The 22474-nt window shown below is 50.6% G+C and overlaps 1 protein-coding gene across 1 annotated transcript in view; it reads right to left on the bottom strand.

Moving 5' to 3' along the window:
- LOC135213204 (uncharacterized) overlaps nt 1-22474 on the bottom strand; it is a 46203-nt gene that overhangs the window by 23331 nt on the left and 398 nt on the right. Inside the window, exon 2 of the mRNA XM_064247179.1 lies at nt 7318-7472. Within this exon, the coding sequence (XP_064103249.1) occupies nt 7318-7472 (155 nt within the window). The remainder of the gene's footprint in view (nt 1-7317; nt 7473-22474) is intronic.

Genomic DNA, 22474 nt, shown 5'->3' with positions numbered 1-22474 from the left:
CCTGTAAAGGAGCTGGGTAAGCTACACAACTTGTTGAGCAGCCACCACTGGTCCCAAGGAAAAGTGTCCAAGGGCCTATGGGCAATATCCCAAAAGTAGAAGGAGAAGATGGTCTGGTTGGACCACACCCCTACCTTTAGCACCTATGCAACCATCAAGTTCTTGCGGAATGCAAGGGTAGAACCAATACCTCTAACTTCGTGGGCTCTCGGGTGAAAGGTACTGATGTCGGCACTCCTCTCGAAGTTGTACGCTTTCCTGATTACCTCACGAAGCCAGAAAGAAACAGTGTTCTTGGACACTTCTTTCTTGATCACCAGGTGCTAACGAAGAGACGTCAACACTCAGGCCTGAGGTGTCAAGTTTTCTTCAGATAGCACCGTAGCACCCTCACAGGACAAAGCAGCATCTCATCTGTATCATTACCAGTGAAGTCCTCTAGGGAGGGGATCGTGAAGGACTCAAACCTGGCGTCAGGGACCGAAGGGTTCTGAGTCTTCGCTACGAAATCCGGGATGAATTAGAGCGCAACTAATCCCCATCCCCTCGAGTGTTTAACATTGAAGCAAAGACCATGAAGTTCTCCTACTCTCTTCAATGATGCCAGGGCCAGCAGAAAGACGGTCTTGAGGGTCAGATCCCTGTCTGACGACTCCTACAGAGGGTCGTAGGGTCTACAAGTCAAACTCCTTAGGATGAGTTACATCCCACCCCGGGGGCCTGAGTTCCCTGGGTGGGCAAGACCTCTCATAGCTCCTCATTAGGAGAGATATTTCCATGGAGGAGGAAATATCAACTCCTTGCAGCTTAAGGACTAGGGCCAGGGCGGCTCTGTACCCTTTGACTGCAGAGACAGAGAGGAGCTTCTCTCGGCGAAGAAAGATGAGGAAATCTGCTACCACAGAAGGCAGACCACTTTCCCCAGTATACTGCTGCAGAGGACTGTCTGAGATATCAGCCATCTCTGTTGCTGCTCGGCAAGAAAAGCCTCTCACTCTCAAGAGATGGTGGATAACTGCCAGCCGTGAAGACACGAGAATGAACTGCCTGGTGGTACCGTTCTACATGCAGTTGACACAGCAGGTTGTGCCATGGGGGAATCTCTCGTGAGCCTCCAAGAGAAGAGCCAGCAGGTCCGGATACCAAATGGCCTGAGGCCATTTGGGTGCCACCAGAATCATCCGAAGATTGTTGGTGACCAGCACCCTGCTGATCACCTTGCAAATCAGGCAGAACAGGGGAAAGGCGTAGACTATGAGGTTGTCCCACGGGTGTTGGAACGCATCCTCTGCAGCTGAAGTTTTCTGTTGGGCTGGGTGGCGAACACATCCACTACTGGACGCCCCCACAGGTCCCAATCACCTGATTCTGGCGGCTGAGCTTGTCTGCCACTACATTCCTCTTGCCTGGAATGTATCTTGCTGACAGCTCAACCGAGTGAGCTAAGGCCCACTCATGCACCTGCATTTGTTCAACTGGTGCAACGAGGGACACTAGGCCCCCCCTGTTTGTTGACGTATGCCATTACCGTTGGTGTGTTCTTGCTCATCAATACCACTGAGTGTCCCATCAGTCGTTCCCGGAACTCTTGGAGTGCCAGAAACGAAGCCTTGAATTCCAGGAAGTTGATGTGAAGGTGCCTGTCATGATGGTTCCACACTCCTACAACCAGCAACTCTTCCAAGTGTGCACCCCAACCCTCGGTTGATGCGTCTGAGAACAGAAGCATCTCCGGAGGGGGAGTGTGTAGGTGCACTCCTATTAAGAGGTTCCTGTCATCTAGTCACCAGGCCAGGTCCTCCCTTACTTCCTCCATGAGAGGAACCAGGAAGGATTGTGGATCCCGTGCCTGTGACCAGCCCTCCTTTAGTCTCCACTGAAGAGACCGCAGGTGACGACAGGTGACCGATCATGACTTGCCTCTGTTGAGCTGACTGTTCCTGTAATGCATTACAGTCTGGCTGCCTCCCTGAACCTGCTGATCCGCGAGTCTGTGGGGAAGAATCGTGCTGCTACTGTATCAATCAGCATCCCCTGGTACTTTATCCTCTGCTTGGGTTCGAAATCTGACTTCTCGACATTTACCACGATCCCCAGATTGCGGCATAAGTCAAGGAGTCGATCTCTGTCCTGTCGCAACTACGAGCGGGAGCTCACCAGGACCAGCCAATCGTCAAGATACCTCATCAGACGTATCCCGACCGAATGGGCCCAAGCCGACACCAGAGTGAACACTCGTGTGAACACCTGTGGGGCGGTTGAGAGACCGAAACAAAGTGCCCTGAATTGGTACACCGTCCCATCGAGGATGAGGATAAAGCAGAGGTACTTCCTGGAGGACTGGTGGATGAGTATTTGGATATACAGGCAGTCCCCGGGTTACAACAGTCTCGGCTTACGACGTTCCGAGGTTACGACGCTTTTGAATTATATTCATCAGACATTATTTCCAGGGTTACGACACATGTTCCAGGGTTACGACGCCTACAACGCTCATCTGGCAGATGAAATATGACACCAAAAATGCAAAATAATCAATATTTGAAGGGTTTTTTTTATGAAAAATGCCATAAGAATGCAGTTTACAAAGTTTTCAATGCACCCAAAGCATTAAAAGTAAGGTTTTCTTAGGATTTTTGACGATGTTCCGGCTTACGGCGATTTTCGGCTTACGACGCGTCTCAAGAACGGAACCCCCGTCGTAACCCGGGGACTGCCTGTACGCATCTTTCAGGTCCACTGAAAGCAGGAAATCTTTCTCCCTGATGGAATCGAGCACTGAGCATGCTGTTTCCATTGTGAACAAAGTCTGGCAAACGAAACGGTTCAAGGGAGAGAGATCTATCACCGGTCTCCAGCCCCCCGGTAGACTTCTCCACCAGGAAAAGTCAGCTGTAGAAACCTGGTGACTGATCTCGCACGATCTCCACAGCTCCTTTGCTCAGCATGGTCTTGACTTCTTATTTCAGTGCTACGTCCCTGGCAGAACCTGGGACATACGTCTGAAGGTGGACCGGGTGTGAGGTGAGGGGTGGCCTCTACTTGAAGGGCAGTAGGTATCCCTCCCGAAGGACATCCACTACCCAGGTCTCGGCTCCGTAGTGGTGCCAAGTTACCCAATGGCTCGCCAGGCACCCCCCCACTTCCGGCAGTAGATGAGGGGGAACGCCGTCCCTAGCATTTCCCTCTCTTCCCGTTCCGCTTAGCCCCTTTCCCGTGAGAGAAGGAGGCTTGAGAGGATGGCTGACGCTCACTTCTTGAAGCGAAAGAGGAAGGAAGGCTGGGTCTTACCTCGTGCTGCCCCGGCAGTGCTGAGGTCTTAGGAGCAGAGGAAGCGGTAGCGAAGCTCCGAGGCTTGGCCGCAGTTGAACGAGACCGCCCAGAGGTCTTTGTAACTGCCTGGTGTACTAAGTGGTCACTGTCCTCAGATCTCTGCTTTTCCTAGGCAGCATCCACCATCTCTCTCGGGAAGAGAGAAGAGGAACCCAACAACGGTCCGTTGCATAGACCCAACGTCACCTCTGGAGCGGCCGCTCTGGTTACGTGAGTCAGGACTGAGTCCCGTCTCCTCAGAACCAGGTTGTCCCACAGGTTGGCTGTCTGGTGGGCGAAGTAGGAGATGGCCCTACCTCCAGACTGGCAGAGTCTCCCGAATGCCGAGTCTTCCTCGGGAACGACAGGTCCCGAGGAGGCTGCGACTCTGGATACCATGAGGGACCACAGATCCAGCCAGGAGACGGCCTGGAAAGCTGCCATGGCAGTGGATTCCAGGCTCGATGCCTCTTGCTGTGAGAACCAGAGGTTCTCTGACAGCAGGTGATTAAGAGGTACTCCCGGAGTTAGCCGAGCTATCTCCAGATCAACCTGCTTGGTCGGCAATGGGTCTACCGAAGGCAAGTAGAAGTGCTGTTGACAAGGCAGAGGAGGGGGAGGCAGCTTGTCCGACCTGCTGGACCTGAGTGAGTCCTCCTGTCCGGAGACGAGAGCGTTCACCTGGTCCAACACACCGTCGGCCAAGGAAGACTGGGGTAGTCCCACCGTCGCTCTAGGTTCACCAATCCTTCCCCGAGGTCGTTGTGCTGACGAATCAATGCAATGACCTATGCAAAGGACTTCTGTATTTCTGGGGTGATCGCATCCTGAGGCGATGGACCATCAGTTCCATCCAGGCCGATCACCTCCTGAGACATTCTTCCTTCAGGAGGAAGAACCTCACCAGACCCTTCAAGGTCTCCTCCAACCACTTGCGCGTACGATCTACTTGGTCCAAGGACCAAGCCAGGATCATAGGCTCTCGTGGCCAGACTGTAAGGAGCACACTCCTCATGGTCAATCCTGTTCACCTCACTCCCGGTGTAGCCCAAGGAGGTTGAAGGGACAGGCGAGGAAGACCTGACACTCCTGCTCTGCCTACCAGCAGAACTGGCAGGCCGGGAGGACTGCAGGCAATCGCCAACCTGCGGTGGTGATCGAGCTGCAGGTCTGGACCAGCGGTCTCCATGTGGAGAAGCACTGGACCGAGGAAGGTAGCGTAGGTCTCGTGCGTCAGGGGAGCTGCTACCAGTCGTGCAAGCCGTCTGGTCCCTGTGGGAGCGACGGTCGGGTGACTGGTAGCGTCCGGTAACCTGGTGAGAGTAAGCACCGTCCCCACGGTACCATAAGCAGCCAAGGGTGGTCCTGGTGACCGGGGGAACCTCTTCCCAGCCTCGACACGTGGACGGTCTGGTGGGACCATCTCATCAACCCTGGGAACTGGACGATCGCAGCGAGAGCGATCGCCAGTCTGGCGAGAGTCACCTGAGCGACCCTTACCAACCTTCCACTCCGTGCCTGGATCCTGACGGTGAGCATGCTCAGTCATCTGCTTCCTGGTTGCACAATCACCGGTAAGTGACCGTACACTTGGTGACGCTTGCGAGCGAGCGGCTGAGATGGTTCCTGGTCCGGAGGTGGAACCTCTGGAGCCGGGAGCAGAGCCACGGTCCCCGTCTTCTTCTTCCCTGAGGAAGGAGAGACGGGCCCCATTCCCGGAGGAACGGGAGGACCAGCTGAAGTCCCATCAGTCCCCCCGGAGCGGGACAGAGCCTTAGACGTCTCTGAGCGAGATTTCTGTGGGGGGCGAGGCCACCTTCTTCTTCCTCGGCTGGGGGGCCTTTGAAGTTGAAGGGGAAGAGGCGGCAGAAGATGACAACCAAGATGAAGATGAAGAAGACGATGACACCTTCCTCTTCTTCCTGGACTTCTTCTTCTTTGCCAGCTTCCTCAGGACAGCAGACATGTCCCCCATCCACGATGGAGCTGGGGCAGTTGCAGTGGCAACAGGGCCCAACTCCACCTGTCCGGAGGGACATGCGGGAGCAGCAGCACTTCCACAGGCAGGAACAGAGGCAGCAGGTACGGCAACAGCTACAGGAGGACGATCCAAGGGGGAGCTCTTCGGGCACTTGAAGTCAGGGGGCAGGGCGAGGACAGCAAAACCAGGTGGAAGAGGGACCATCTCCCTCCGGGGCACATATGTCTGTGGAGCTTGTACCACGGCCGAAGGGGTGACCGTAGTCACGTGCTGAGTGTACACCAGGCGTGGTGGAGCAGCATAACCTGGTGTGGAGAGACGGTCATAGTCGTCCTCGTCTCCACCCTGTGAGTGACCGGGGCTGCAGCCAGATGATGAATCAGCCCTTGAATACTCGGAGTGCCCAGAAGACTCAGAGATCATCACACCTGCTGAAGATCTCCACCCACGGAGGCAGACACACCTGAGGAAGCAACAGTCGAGTTAAGGGGGGGGTTCCTGTTCGCTCACAGGGGGAATGATCCCACCCTAAGCTGACAGAAGACCCCAAGTACAACTCCAGGTCGGGGTGTCGCCCTCCTTCCTCTGCACTCAACAAATCAAGCAAAGAGGTGGAGAGGACACATCCCCCAAAGGGGAGAGAGCCATACGCGGGAGTTGACAAGGAGGAGAAAAGACGACGACGTGTCGGTCACCAGAGGTGTCGAGGGAGAGCTTTCCAACGACACCTTGGCGGCTCTACAAGGCTTCTTCCTCTTCTCGTACACCTCCCACTACTCCTCCAACCAGGAGACACAAACATCACAAGTGATGGACCAAGAGCATTCACGCCCTCAGCACCTAGTTCATAAAGGATGAGGGTCGACAGCACTGCTGGATCTTATGGCCTCCCCCTCCAGGCCACACTCTCCAGTTGGAATGGGGCGAGGAGGCTTCTCCAATTCATGGGACTGCATGTTCTATCAGCGATGCCCTTCTACAAATAATAAAAACAAAATTAATACAGAGTACTTACATTCACTTCCACACTATAGTATTCTAACACAAACAGGTTGAAATGAGGTAATCAGCTTTGGTAATCTCACAACAGAGGCGGGCAGAGAGGCAAGCACACGTCTTCACCCGACGGCGGTCGAAAGCAAAGTGATATGTTTACCTCCAGTCGGGCAGGACTCCCAACCATCGGACAAGCAGTTACTGCCAAACTACCTTGTTGTAAATCTTACGACCGGTCCAGCTGGCGCTGAACAATAATTCCTTATGTAACGGACCGATGGTTTGTATAACGTGTCGGAACAATCTTTTGTTCTGGTCAGCCAAGGAATTAGTGGGCATGGAGGATAAATGGGTTACAGTCATTTTTGCATCTGTGATTTCTACCAATCACAATCTTATCATAATCACTGTTAGTTTTTTTATAGTTTTAAAAGTGTTCCCATGGCAAGTCTTGTGAAGAAATGAGTTTACTAATTTGTCATGTGAATTTTCTGCCTGAATTTCCATCTGGTCCAAGTCTTCCTCTGTGCCACTTCTCCAAGATTTTCTTTGCTCTGCTACCATATCTAAGCTCTCTATGGTTTTGTCCTCACCTTTTCTCTTAACATGTTAAATTCATCTTAACTGTTTAGATCTGGGTCCATTTTCCAACCACATGACACATTTCTCCACAGTTCCTCAATGGCATTATGAATAGTATACAGATTACAGGCAGTCCCCAGATATCAGCGGGGATTCTGTTCCCGGAAGTGTGCCGATAAGTGAAAACCGCCATTAACTGAAACTCTGATTTATGGCGCCATAATGGCACTTATGGCACTGATAACTAGTTATTGGCACCATAAGCACCCTTATGGCACACCCTAAGAACCCTTATGGTGCCAATAACCGGAACTTGGCCCATTATGGCGCCATAAATCGCCAATCTTATGGTGACACAAAACCGGATCACTGATAACCAGGGACTGCCTGTAATGACCATGAAATAACTTGCCTCTTTCCTGCTAACAAGAATCACCAATTGTTACCTTTCAATACTAATTTCTTTCCTGGAAAGTTCAGATATCCGTTTCACTTGGGAGGAAACTATACTTTTCGCTGCTACTGGCACCTCTACATCAAGAGCACGCGCCTCCTTCTCTATCTGCTCAAAGACTACTTTACCGGTTATATCACAAGCCACCTGTTGAAGAATATATATACGTATACACATATACATACATGACAGCAATTTTCTAAATAAACAAGTTTTACATATCTCTAAAACCAAAGTTCATTCCAAACAGATGAATAAATTCTTTGAACTATTTTCATTCTTTCAACTACTATTAACTATCATCATATCCAAAGGACACTGAATACTACAAGTTTCACTACACAATAAACACGTCACCACCAATAACAATGTACTACAAATTCAACTCTACAAAATAAAAACTGCAAATCAGCTAACTGTGCATTCTGAAGACACCATCTTAACAGACTTGTCTTGCCTTATCTTTTGTGCTGCTCAGTACCACATTTTTTTATGTATTATTGTTTTTGTGACAAAACTGAGGAATGATCTTCCTAATCCTGTCACTGAATCATCACAACTTCAGAAATTGCAATGTGGTGCGTATGCTTTTTGTTGACAAGGCTAACATGAATCTCACTTCAATGATTGTTATTTGTATTATTTCTTTAGTTTACTATCTCTCTTTTATAGCATAGTTTAAAATTTGATTTTTTATTTCTCTTTCATATCTTAGTCTTTATTTCTCAATTTCTTTTTCTGTACTACTCGCACAGATGTGAAATCAGCACCTAGGTAGGCTATATTCCCGGTTATATGCCAGGTCTGTGCAAGAAAAATGTTTATCCATTTCCATACCATTTTATCAGGAAAAGTAGGTGGGGTTGAGAACTCGCAGCAGCTACCAAAAATTTGTTTTTCTACCTCAAAACATGTTTTTGTGTCTGTGGTATCAAAAACTTGTTATTCTAAATGATCCTGAGTTAGGGGTATAAGAATACTACCACCGTAGATCCTGCGTGTCGTAAAAGGTGTTAAGGGACAGCTTGCAGTCTGACTTTTAGTAAAAGGCTAGGCCCACTCCCAGTAACTGTGGTTGATGACAGCATGGGCATGCAGAAGTAAAAATCACAATTTTTGAAAGTAAATTGTATTTTCCCTAACTATACAAACCTGAGGTCCTTTACATAAGGTATTACTTTCAGTGCCAGCTGGACCTGTCGTAAGATTCAATAACAAGGTAGTTAGGCAATAACTGCTTGTCTGATGATCAGGAGTCCCCCCCGACTGGATGTAAAATTACACTTTGCTTTAGGCCCAGGAACAGAGTGAGAAGTGGCATGAGGTGGGCATGTATGTAAAGGACCTCAGGTTTGTGATTTGTTCCAACACGTTATACAAACCATCGGTCCTTTACATACGGAAGACTCACTGATTGGTGGGAGGAATCTGAGTCTTGTGAACAGACTGGTGTTCGCCCAACCTGGGTTCCTTCCCTGGTCGCAAGAGCAAAGGGGGGGGGGGGGGGGGGGGGTGAACCTAGCCTCTGACCAACTGATCGGAGTGAGGTCTGCAGGATCAGCAGCCAGACCTCTGGACCAATTCATTCTCCATTCATGCGATATCACGAGGACGAGATGCAACCTTGTCCTGTTAAAGGAGCTGGGTAAGCTACACAACTTATTGAGCAGCCACTATGGATCCCAAGAAAAAAAAGTGTCCAAGGACCTATGGGCAATATCCCAAAGGTAGGAGGAGGTGAAGGTGGTCTGGTTGGACCACACCCCTGCCTTCAGCACCTGCACAACTGACAAGTTCTTGCGGAATGCAAGGGTTATACCAATACCTCTAACTTCGTGGGCTCTCGAACAAAAGGTCCTGATGTCGGCACTCCTCTCGGAGTCATACGCTTTCCTGATTACCTCACGAAGCCAGAAAGAAACCGTGTTCTTGGACACTTCTTTCTTGGTCACCCAGGTGCTAACGAAGAGGTGTCGACACTCAGGCATGAGGTGTCGAGGTTTCTTCAGATAGCGTCGTAGCACTCTAACAGGACAAAGTAGCATTTCTTCCATATCATTACCAATAGTCTTCTAGGGAGAGGATTGTGAAGGAATCGAACCTGCTGTCAGGGACCAAAGGGTTCTGAGTCTTCGTTACGAAATGTGGGACGAAATCAAGCATAACTGATCCCCATCCCCTCGAGTGTTTGACATTAAAGGAAAGACCATGAAGTTCTCCTACTCTCTTCGCCGATGCCAGGGCCAGCAGAAAGACAGTCTTGTAGATCAGATCCCTGTCTGACGGCTCCCGGAGAGGCTCATAAGGTCTGCGAGTCAAACTCCTGAAGACAAGAGTCACATCCCACCCAGGGGGCCTGAGTTCCCTGGGTGGGCCAGACCTCTCAAAGCTCCTCATCAGGGGAGATATTTCCATGGAGGAGGAAATATCAACTCTTCACAGCTTAAGGACTAGGGCCAGGGCAACTCTGTATCCTTTGGCTGCTGAGAACGAGAGGAGCTTCTCTTGGCAAAGGAAGATCAGGAAATCCGTTACCTGCTGAAGAGTGGCTCTGAGTGGAGAGAGACCCTGTCTATGACACCAACCACAAGAAGACAGACCACTTTCCCTGGTATAATGCTGAAGAGGACTCTCTGAGGTATCCACCCATCTCTGTTGATGCTCAGTGAGAAAAGCTTCTCGCTCGCAAGAGACGGCGGATATCCGCCAGCCGTAAAGACACAGGAAATGTACTGCCTGGTGGTATTGTTCCACATGCGGTTGACACAGCAGGTTGTACTATGGGGGAATCTCTTGCGGTGCCTCTGAAAGAAGAGCCAGCAGGTCTGGATACCACCAGAATCATCTGAAGATTGCTGGTGACCAGCACCCTGCTGATCACCTTCCGAATCAGGCAGAACAGGGGAAAAGTATAAACTACGAGGTTGTCCCACTGATGTTAGAACACATCCTCTGCAGCTGCCCATGGGTCCGGCACTACTGAGAAGAAAAATGATATTGTAATGATACAATTAAGTTTGTTCATACTTACCTGGCAGATATATATATAGCTGATAATTTCCGACGACCGACAGAATTTAAAACTTACGACACACGCAGTGGGAGTCAGGTGGTTAGTACCCATTCCCGCCGCTGGGAGGCGGGTATCAGGAACCATTCCCATTTTCTATTCATAATTTTTATTTCCACTGTCTCCTGAGGGGAGGTGGGCGGGTAATTAATTATATATATCTGCCAGGTAAGTATGAACAAACTTAATTGTATCATTACAATATCATTTTGTTCATGCAACTTACCTGTCAGATATATATATAGCTGAATCCCACCTTTGGTGGTGGGAGAGACAGAATAGAGGATTTAGGAAACACATATATGCAGATATTTGATATCTTGGTTCCTTACCTGTTAGCATAGCTGGCTTCGTGATTACTGCCACGTAAGTCTGCTTGTGCTACTAGAGTTGCCAGCAAGGTAGAGACCTATGAAGCTGGTGCACTCCAGATGATCTGTCAACAGGGGCGAGACCACGACGTGACTAGACCATGGACCATACTAATGAGGGCAACGAGACAAAAATACCACCACCTGGCTTAGTTTACCAAAGGTATCCCACTTAACTAAGCTAATGGAAGGGAGACCCGCCCCAGGCGGTCACCCCACAACCATAAAACACAAGTTAAAAACCCCCCCTAATCCCTAAAGGATAGGATGAGTGTTACCTCCTGCCCCCAAAACAGTGTCTGCAGCAATGTATGGTCCGAGGGAGAAGCAATTTTCGTATGTCACTTTCACCTCCCGCAGGTAGTGTGAAGCGAACACCGAATTGCTTCTCCAAAATGTGGCATTCAGAATATCTTTGAGCGCCATATTTTTGTGAAACGCTACCGAAGTAGCAATAGCTCTCACCTCGTGAGCTTTCACTTTCAGAAGCTTCAAATCACTATCACTGCACTTATCATGAGCTTCTTTAATCGTATTTCTGATGAAGAAACGCCCAGTGCGTTTTTCGACATAGGGAGATCAGGCTTCCTCACTGAACACCACAAATTGTCAGATGAACCTCTGCAAGCTTTAGTTCTCTGCAGATAGAACTTTAGAGCCCTGACAGGACACAGGAATCTCTCACGTTCATTTCCCACTATTTCTGACAACCCTTTGATTTCAAAGGTCCTCGGCCATGGGTTGGAAGGATTCTCATTCTTTGCTAAGAACGTGGGACTTAACGAACAAATCGCACTACTGTCTGAAAACCCAATCTGCTTGCTAATGGCCTGAATTTCGCTAACCCTCTTCGCCGTCGCCAGAGCGGTTAGGAAGATCGTTTTCTTCGTCAGATTCCTGATAGAAACTGAATGAAGCGGTTCGAAGTGACTCGACATCAAATATTTGAGCACCACATCCAAGTTCCACGAGGGTACTTTAGGCTGGATGACCTTCTTAGTCTCGAACGATCTAATGAGATCATGAATGTCTTTATTATTAGTCAAATCGAGTCCTCTGTGCCTGAAGACTACAGAAAGCACGCTCCTGTAGCCTTTAATAGTTGGAACAGCCAACTTCACTTCCTCTCTCAGATAAAGAAGGAAGTCAGCTATCTGGCTCACAGAGGTTGTGGTGGAGGAAATGCCCTTCTTCCTGCACCAGGATCTGAAGACAGCCCACTTCGATTGGTACAGAGCGATTGAGGAGGGCCTCCTTGCGGTGGCAATCGCCTTCGCCACAGGTCTTGAAAAACCCCTCGCTCTGGCCAACTTCTTGATAGTCTGAACGCAGTCAGACTCAGAGCGGGGAGGTTTTTGTGGTACCTCTCGAAGTGGGGCTGTCTGAGTAGATCTTTCCTTAAGGGCAGAGTCCTCGGAAAGTCTACCAGGAAGGACATCACCTCTGTGAACCAGTCGGCTGCCGGCCAGAAGGGGGCGATGAGTGTCATCCTCGTTCCTTCCGATGCCGCGAACTTCCTCATCACTTCCCCGAGGATCTTGAGCGGGGGAAAAGCGTATATGTCTAGACCCGACCAACTCCAAAGTAGGGCGTCTACTGCGACTGCTCCCGGGTCCAGAACTGGGGAGCAATAGAGTTGAAGTCTTTTCGTCCTGGAAGTTGCGAAGGACATCCACCTGCGGACAGCCCCACAGGTCCCACAGCGACTGGCAAACCTCTTGGTGAAGGGTCCACTCTGTCGGCAAAAGCTGTCCTCGTCGACTGAGAAGGTCCGCTCGAACATTTTGTACTCCTGACACGAACCTTGTCAGGATAGTGACTTCTTGCGCTTTCGCCCATAAAAGGAGTTCCTTTGCGATGGCAAACAGAGAAGGCGAGTGAGTTCCCCCTTGATTTCTTAGGTATGCCAGTGCTGTGGTGTTGTCCGAGTTGATCTGAATGACTTTGCCGGATACTTCTTCCTGGAAGAACCTGAGAGCCAGGTAAATCGCTGACAGCTCTTTCAGATTGATGTGCCAGGACACCTGTTCCCCTCTCCAGGTGCCCGACACTTCTTTCCTCCTAGTGTTGCTCCCCAACCCGTGGACGACGCGTCGGAAAACAACACTAGGTCGGGGTTCCGAAGTTTGAGGGAGAGCCCTTCTGCGAGCTTCCGTGGATCTGACCACCAACTTAGGTGATCCTTCACCTCTCTCGTTAAACACAAGATCGCCTCCAGATCTTGTTTGTTCTTCCAACTGTTGGCTAGGAAGAATTGAAGAGGTCTGAGGTGCAGCCTTCCCAGAGAAACAAACTTCTCCAGTGAGGAAATGGTCCCCAGCAAACTCATCCATTCCCTCACCGAGCATGTTTCCTTCCCCAGAAAGGTCGCCACTTTTTCCAAGCATTGAAGTTGTCGCCCCTGGGACGGAAAAGCCCGAAAAGCCACTGAGTCCATCTGAATCCCCAGATAGACTAAAGATTGAGAAGGAGTCAAATGCGACTTTTCGAGGTTTACCAGAAGCCCCAGGGACTTCGCTAACGTCGTATGGTCGTGTGCAGGTCCTCCAGACACCGGTCCCGCGATGAAGCTCGAATAAGCCAGTCGTCTAGGTAGAGAGAGATCCTTATATTCTCCAGATGAAGCAGCCTTGCCACGTTCTTCATCCAGAATGGCGTGAAAAACCAATTCGGCGCTGTGGTCAGACCGAAGCAAAGTGCCCTGAATTGGAATACCTTCCCCTTCAGGACAAATCGCAGGTATTTCCTTGATTGGGGATGGATGGGGACGTGAAAATACGCGTCTTGGAGGTCTAGTGAGACCATCCAATCCCCCGGTCTCAAAGCTGACAGCACCGATTGAGGCATCTCCATCTTGAATTTCTTCTTTATAACGAAGAGATTTAGGCTGCTGACATCGAGGACGGGTCGCACCCCCCCGAATGTTTCGGCACCAGGAACAGACGGTTGTAAAATCCTGGAGATTCCAGGTCGAAGACCTGTTCCACCGCTTGCTTCTCGATCATTTGTTCCAGCAGATCGAAAGCACTTTCTGTTTCTCTCCTCGATAAGAGGGAGACAAATCCTTTGGTGTTGAGGATAGCGGGGGTGACTTCAAGAACGGGATCCTGTAACCTTTCCTCACAACATCTAGCGACCAAGGGTCGGCATCTCTCTCTTCCCAGGCTTTCGCGAACCGAAGAAGCCTGGCTCCTACCGGCGTCTGAAGGACTTCCAAATCACTTCCTACTCTTTGACGGAGCAGGGGTTTTTCCTCTGGAAGAGCCTCTTCCTCGGGAGGCTGTTTTTGAGGAAGATCCAGCACGAAAGGGCTTCGGTTTCTTGGTAAACGAAACCCCAGAAGATGAAGCAGCTGCTGGCCTTCTAGAAGACTGAGCCAGAAGATCTTGCGTTGCCTTCTCCTGAAGGCTTGATGCTATGTCCTAACCATAGTCTGGGGGAAGAGATGGTCTGAAAACGGAGCGAAAAAGCAAGTCCGCCTTTTGCGCTGGAGAGACGGATTTGGCCGTGAAGTTACAGAAGAGTGCTCTCTTCTTGAGAATCCCCGAGCTAAAGTGCGTAGCCAACTCCTCAGAACCATCCCTGACGGCCTTGTCCATACAAGAAAGTACACTGGACAGCTCCCCCAGACTAATAGTATCAGAACTCCTTGACCTGGCATCTAAAACTCCAAGACACCAGTCGAGAAAGTTGAAGACCTCTAAAGTCCTGAAGAGGCCTTTTAGATGGAAGTCGAACTCGTTATGGGTCCAAGTGACTTTTGATGAAGACAGAAGGGCTCTTCTGGAGGCGTCCACAATGCTCCCGAAATCACCTTGAGCAGAGGCTGGTAGTTTAACACCTACGTCCTCTCCCGTCTCATACCACATGCCTCCTTTACCGCAGAGTCTTGATGGCGGTAAAGCCAAAGAGGACTTTCCTGACGCTTTCCTCTTCTCCATCCACTCATGGACTTTCCGGAACGCTTGCTTCGTGGAAAGCGACTTCTTCATTTTAACGAACCCCGATGCCTTCGATGCTTTAAAAGAAGAAAATTGCGAAGGGGGAGTACGAGGGGCTTCCGGTTGAAAAGTTTCTCCAAACTCCGACTGTAGAAGACGCATCAAAACTTTATAGTCCAATGAGACAGGAGCTGGTTGCTGTTCTTCCTCTGCTTCTACTAAATTATCGCTAACTCCTTCCTCAGAAACTGGAGAAGTAGGAGGAAACTCTGAAGAAAATTGACGAAACAGGAAAGGGTTACCTTCATCCACCTTGAACTTGCGTTATGGTGAGGAACTGGTGTCCACCAGCGCCGCGTTGGCGTCCGAATCCACATGTTTGGCGCCGACAGGTGCGCGCTCGACATCTACTAAAACACGCCTGGCGTCCACTGCACACCAGAGCGTCCACTAGTGCACGCTTGGCTTCCACTGGTGCGCGCCGAGCGTCAGTCAGCGCGCGGCTGCCGCCCACTGGTGCACGTTTATCAACAACAGGTGCGCGTTTGGCGGCAACGGAAGCGCGCTCCACTTGCACAGAAGCGCGCTCAGCGTCCACCACTCGCTTGCGAACATTCGAAGACTTGCGAGCGGGAGATATCTCATCCTGAGAGCGAGAAACGAAATTCCCTTTCACCTCCTCTAAAGAGCTGCTGGGGAGCAGAACGAACTCTAGAGGGAGACTCGAACGAAGAGAGAGGCGAGCGAGGAGAAAGAGCAGGTCTTGACTTCTTCACAGGAAGCTTCTCATCCTTTCTACGATGCGGAAGAGACTCTCTAGAAGCAAGAGCGTCCTGAAGTTGCTGCTGCAGTGACTGAATCATCCTCTTGGTTGGCGAATCTTCCTGCTCCAGGGGAGGGACTGATCCTGTGAGCAGGAGCGGCGGAGGGGAGGGGCGCCTCCTCCTCCTCCCAGGTACGGCCTCCTCCCGAGCTCTAGAGCGACTGTATCGCTCCGCACGAACTAACCGAATCCAAGTCCGAAGACTCTCTACGCCTTTTCTGCGGCGGAAAAGCAGCGAACGCACTGTCAGGGGAAGATCGCAAATTCGGAGAACTAGGACGTAAAGCGTCAATATCACGCGCCGTCCTTTTCAGCGGACGGGAAGCACCGTGAGAACTCCACCCTTTACGTGGGGATGAAGCCTCCGATGACGAAAAACACTCCTTGAGGAGACGTGCCCGTGCACGCTCCCTGGCAGTCTGGCGGGATTTTCATCAGTAACTGCCGAAGGCACGCCAGATCGGTGGAGGTTCCTTGTAACCCTCCTTCGGCTTTCGACATGCTCCCTCCCCAGGTCCTGGGAGTCAAGCAGAGGTCCAGGCCTAGAGGCGAAACGAGGCCGATCTGACGCACCCTCCACTACACAAGGGGTATCACTGCACTTCTGCACATCACTTTTGCTCTCAAGAGCCAACACTTTCGATTCTAAATTACGAATCGACTCCAAAATTAAGGACAAAGTATTACTCTCTACTGACACTGCTTCAGGACCCGGAGGCAACACTACAGGGTTAGGAGCATTAACAGAAGGAGGGTTAACAGGAGAAACATTAATTTCTTGCACACCTGAAACACTCCTGGAGGAAGACCTCCTTAACCTATCCTTTTCAAGTTTCCTAAGATAGGTATCATACGCCTTCCACTCAGAATCTGTTAATCTTTCGCACTCCTTGCAACGGCTTTCATACACACATTCATGCTCCCTGCAACTCTTACATACCGTATGTGGGTCTACTGAAGCTTTCAGTAGCCTACCTCTACAATCAGTCCTAGAGCAAAATCTAGCGCTAGCTGTACTAGACCCTGACATATTATCCAAGAGAAGTCCAAACCAAAATCAAATCAATCCACTAATAACGTGTGCCTAGCCACCGATCTAAGTCAATTAATCCAAAAAAGAACCAAAAGGGATACTCAAGTAGCAAAAAGTTTCCAAATCCAGACGGAGGTGCTGTAAACAGATGTTCACAACACCGGCGACAGAAAAATTATGAATAGAAAATGGGAATGGTTCCTGATACCCGCCTCCCAGCGGCGGGAATGGGTACTAACCACCTGACTCCCACTGCGTGTGTCGTAAGTTTTAAATTCTGTCGGTCGTCGGAAATTATCAGCTATATATATATCTGACAGGTAAGTTGCATGAACAAACCTGAAGTTTTCTGTTGTGCCGGGTGGCAAACAGATCCACTACTGGACACTCCCACAGGTCGAACAGCCTTTCCGCCACATCTGGGTGAAAAGACCACTCTGTCCCAATCACCTGATTCTGATCGGCTGAGCTTGTCTGCCACTACATTCCTCTTCCCTGCAATGTATCTGGCTGACAGCTCTACCGAGTAAGCTACGGCCCACTTGTGCACCTGTATTGTCAACTGGTGTAACGGGAGGGATACTAAGCCCCTCTTGTTTGTTGATGTATGCCACTACCATGGTGTTGTTGCTTATCAACACCATCGAGTGTCCCATCAGTCATTCCCGGAATTTTTGGAGAGCGAGAAACGCTGCCATGAGTTCCAGGAAGTTGATGTGAAGGTGCCTGTCATGATGGTTCCACACTCCTGCAACCAGCATTTCTTCCAGGTGTGCGCCCCAACCCTTGGTTGATGCATTTGGGAACATAAGCATCTTCAGAGGGGGAGTGTGCAGCGGCACTCCATTAAGAAGTTCCTGTCGTCTATCCACCAGGCCAGATCCTCCCTTACTTCCTCCATGAGAGGAACCAGAAAGGATTGCAGATCATGACTTGTCACTGCTGAGATGACTGTTCCTGTCGTGACAGGAACCGTCAAGCTGCTTCCCTGAACCTGCTGATCCACGAGTCTGCAGGGAAGACTCATGCTGCTACCATATCGAAATTTACCACGATCCCAAGATCACAGCAGAAGTTGAGGAGGCAATCTCTGTCCTGTAGCAACTGTGAGCAAGAGCTCACCTGGACCAGCCAATCGTCAAGAGACCTCATCAGACATATCCCGATCGAATGGGCCCAAGCCGACACCAGAGTGAATACTAGCGTGAACACCTGCGGGGCGGTTGAGAGACTGAAACAAAGTGCCCTGAATTGGTACACCGTCCCGTCGAGGATAAAGCGAAGTACTTCCTGGAGAACTGATGGATGGGTATTTGGAAATACGCATCCTTCAGGTCCACTGCAAGTAGGAAATCGTTCTCCCTGATGGAATCGAGCACTGAGCGTGCTGTTTCCATCATGAACCGAGTCTGGCGAACGAATCAGTTCAAGGGAGAGAGATCGATCACCGGTCTCCAGCCCCCTGTAGACTTCTCCACCAGGAAAAGTCGGCTGTAGGACCCCAGTGACTGATCTCCCACGATTTCCACAGCTCCTTTGCTCAGCATGGTTTGCACTTCTTGAGTCAGTGCTACGTCCCTGGCAGAACCAGGGATGTATGTTTAAAGGTGGACCAGGTGAGGTGAGGGGTGGCCTCGACTCGAAGAGAAGTAGATATCCCTCCCGAAGGGCATCCACTACCCAAGTCTCAGCTCCGTAGTCCTGCCAAGTTGCCCAGTGGCTCACCAGGCATCCCCCCCACTTCTGGCAGCAGGTGAGAGGGAATGCCATCCTTAGCGCTTCCCTCTCTTCCCCTTTTGCTTAGCCCCTTTCCCACCTTGACGATGATGACGTCTTGGGAGCAGAGGAAGCTCCGAGGTTTAGCCGCAGTTAAACGAGACTGCCCAGAAGTCTTCGCAATTGCCTGGTGTACTAAGCGATCGCTGTCCTCAGCTCTACACTTTTCCATCCACCATCTCTCTGGAGAAGAGAGAGGAGGAACCCAGCAACGGTCCGTTCCTCAGACCCAATGTTACCTCGTGACCGGAGGCCGCCTGCTTACGCGAGTCAGGACTGCGTCCCTTCTCCTCAAAACCAGGTTGGCCCACAGGTTGGCCATCTGGTGGGTGAGGTAGGAGATGGCCCTACCTCCAGACTGGCAGTCTCCTGAACGCCCAAGTCTTCCCCAGGAACACATAGCTCCCAAGGACGCTACGACTTTGGATACTGTGAGGAACACAGATCCAGCCAGGAGACGGCCTGGAAAGCTGCCATGGCCGTGGACTCCAGGGCCGATGCCTCTTGCTGCAAGAACCAGAGGTTCTCTGACAGCAGGTGCTGAAAAGACACTAACGGAGTTAGCTCGCAACCTGCTTGGTTGGCAACGGGTCTGTCGAAGGCACGTAGAAACGCCGCTGACGAGGCAGAGGAGGGGGCAGCAGCTTGTCCAACTTGCTGGCCCTGAGTGAGGCCTCTTGTCAGGAGACAAGGGCGTTCACTTGGTCCAGCACTCTGTCGGCTAAGGAAAACCGGGGTAGCCCCACCGTAGCTCTGGGTTCCTTCTTAGACCCAAGAAAACGACTCTAACCTCGATGAAGGGTCAGAGGGAGCAACCACCGATCCTTCCCCGAGGTCTTTGTGCTAACAAATCAGCGCAATTATCTCTGCAAAGGACCTCTGTATCTTGGGGGTGATCGCATCCTGAGGCGATGGACCGTCAGATCCATCCAGGACGATCACCTCCCAAGACACTCTTCCTTCAGGAGGAAGAACCTTGCAAGACCCCTCGTGGTCTCCTCTAACCACTTGAGCATATGATCTGTCCCTTAAGCTCTCGTGGCCGGACCGTAAGGAGCACACTCCTCAAGGTCACTCCAATTCACCTCGCTCCTCCCGGTGTAGCCCAAGGAGGTTGAAGGGACAGGTGAGGAAGACCTGAAGCTCCTACCTTGCCTACCAGCAGAACCAGTAAACTGGGAGGACTGCAGGCGATCGCCAACCTGCGGTGGTGATCGAGCTGCAGGTCTGGACCAACGATCTCCCTGCGGTGAAGTGCTGGACTGAGGACAGTAGCATCAGGGGAGCTGCTACCACCCGTGCAGGCCATCCAATCACACTGATGGGATTGACAGTCGGGTGACTGGTAGCATCTACTAACACAGTCAGAGCGGGCACCGTCCTCATGACGCATCACGGTCCCAGAAGCTGCCGAACCTGTTCCTGGTGACCGGGGGAACCTCGACACATGAACAGTCTGATGGGACCGTCACGTCAACCCTGGGTACCGGACGATTGCTGCGCAAGTGATCGCCGGTCTAGCGAGATTCACCTGAGTGACTCTTACCATCCTTCCACTCCGTGCCTGGGTCCTGATGGTGAGCGTACTCAGCCGTCTGGACCTTGGCTGCATGGTCACCAGCAGGTGACCGTACACTCAGTGACACTCGGGAGCAAGCGGCCGAGATGGTTCCCGGTCCAGAGGTGGAACCTCTGGAGCCGGGAGTGGAGGTACCAGCGGTCCCCGTCTTCCTCTTCCCTAAGGAAGGAGAGATGGGCCCCATTCCCGGAGGAACGGGAGGACCAGCGGAAGACCCACCTGTCTCACTGGAGCGAGACAGACCCTTAGAAGTCTCTGTGCAAGACTTATTGGGGGGGGCGAGGCCACCTTCTTCTTCCTCAGCTGGGGGGCCTTGGAAGTCGAAGGAGAAGAGGCAGCAGAAGACGACGAAGAAGACGACGAACACATCCCTCCTCTTCTTCCTGGACTTCTTCACCAAATTCCTCAGGTCAGCTGACAGGTCTCCCATCCAGGCTGGAGCTGGGGTGGCTGTGGTGGAAACGGGGCCCAGCTCTACTTGGCAGGGAGGACCTGAAGAAGCGGCAGCACTTCCACAGGCAGGAACAGGGGCAGCAGGCACAGCGACGGCAACAGCTGGACGATCTAGGGGCGAGCTCTTCGGGCACTCGAAGTCAGGCGGAGGAGCGAGGACAGCAAAACCTGGAGGAGGGGGTAAAAACTCCCTCTTGGGTACATAAGGCAATGGAGCCTGCATCGCAGCTGTGGGGGTGACCATCGTCACGTGCTGGGTGTATACCAGGTGAGGAGGAGCTGAGTAACCCAGGGTTGAGACTGTTGTAGTTGTTCTTATCTCCACCCCATGAGTAACCGGGGCTGCAGCTAGATGAAGTAGGAGCCCTGAATACTAAGAGTGCCCAGAAGACTCAGCGAGCCCCACACCTGCTGTAGGTCCCCAACCACGGAGGCAGACACACATGAGGAAGCAACCATTGGGCTAATTGGGGGGGGTTCCTTTTCGCTCAGCGAGAGAAAGATCCCAGCCCCCCTGAGCGGACAGAAGACCCCAAGTACAACTCAAGGTCGGGATGTCTCCCTCCCACCTCTGCCCTTGACAGATCGAGTGAAGAGGCAAAGAAGCAGAGAGAGACATGTCCCCCGAAGGGGGAGAGAGCCATATGCGGCAGCTGACAAGGAGGGAAAAAAGAAGACGACGTATCCATCACCAGAGGTGTCGAGGGAGAGCTTCCCGACGACACCTTGGCGGCTTTACACAGCTTCTTCTTCTTCTCGTACGGCTCCCACTGCTCCTCCGACCAAGAGACACAACAATCACAAGTTAAAACACAAGAACATTCACGCCCTCGGCACCTTGTACACAGGGCATGAGGGTCCACCAAGTAACTTGACCGGAAAGCCCCACACTTTCGGCCTCCCACTCCAGGACACTTTCCAGTTGGATGGGGGGTGCAAGGGCTTCTCCTAATCGTGGGATTGCATGGTTCTTCTGCAATACCACAAACAAAAACAAAAGAAATACTTACACTTACACACACTGATACACAAAGAATAAGGCTGAAAGCCGAAAAGCACATAGGCTATCTCACGACAGAAGGCAGGCAGAGAGGTAAACACACATCTGCACCCAACGACGGTCGAAAGCAAAGTGGAATGTTTATATCCAGTCGAGCAAGACTCCCGACCATCGGACAAGCAGTTACTGCCGAACTACCTTGTCATTAAATCTTACGACTGGTCCAGCTGGCGCTGATAGTGATTCCTTATGTTAAGGACCGATGGTTTGTATAACGTGTCGGAACAACCTGGTTTTGTAGAGTGCAATCACTGCTTGTCTGTCATCCCTCCGATGTGTAAATGATTCCAGTGAAATCTATTTTAAAACTACTAAAATGTAGTAAAATTTCCTGAAATCAATATGAAATACCATCTGCAAAACTCTGAGAAAGTCTTTTGTATTTAAATTTAGAATGGCGAACACGTTTGACAATATCAGATGTTAATTACCATTGTCCAGCGATCTAAATGCACCAATTTGAACACAGACAATCCGTGTCACATTTGCATTCAGGTGTACCTCATTTATGACGCACAGCATTGAAGCAACGAGTAACAGTTTTGATTTCATTCATATTTTTTTTATTTTTTATGGAGAAGTGTATTGTGATTTTATTTCAGGGGATAATGTAACATTTCTTTTTGATAATCAGCACAAGATATTTTAGTTGGGCAAAACAACCACTGCAAAATAAATGAAGATGAAAAGAACCACAGATTAGCCAACTTTTCACAACTATTTCCAACCAATCAGCTTCAAGGAAAGGTGTCGTAACGTAATCAGTAGGTGGGGCTTCGCTGCAAAGCTAGCTGGACTTTGCTAAGAAACTCACAGCTATGTAATTAAGTACTTGTTAAGTTATTTATAGTCACAATGTTATTCTAGCTTTATCCATAAATTAAACTTTGTATCTAATGTAGTCAAGACAAAAAAACATATCACAAAACCTTTATGTAGTGAGGGTTTCTCTATAAAAATGCCTGACGTTTGCATTTTTCAACCGATGACACTATACTCTCATTGAACGCTGTAACATTCAGGACAGTATAGCTAGCCTAAGC

The sequence above is a fragment of the Macrobrachium nipponense genome, chromosome 42 (assembly GCF_015104395.2).
Source record: "Macrobrachium nipponense isolate FS-2020 chromosome 42, ASM1510439v2, whole genome shotgun sequence".
NCBI classification, from domain to species: Eukaryota; Metazoa; Arthropoda; class Malacostraca; order Decapoda; family Palaemonidae; genus Macrobrachium; species Macrobrachium nipponense.
Note: the sequence above shows the minus strand (reverse complement) of the source record. Positions and strands in the feature narration are given on the sequence as shown.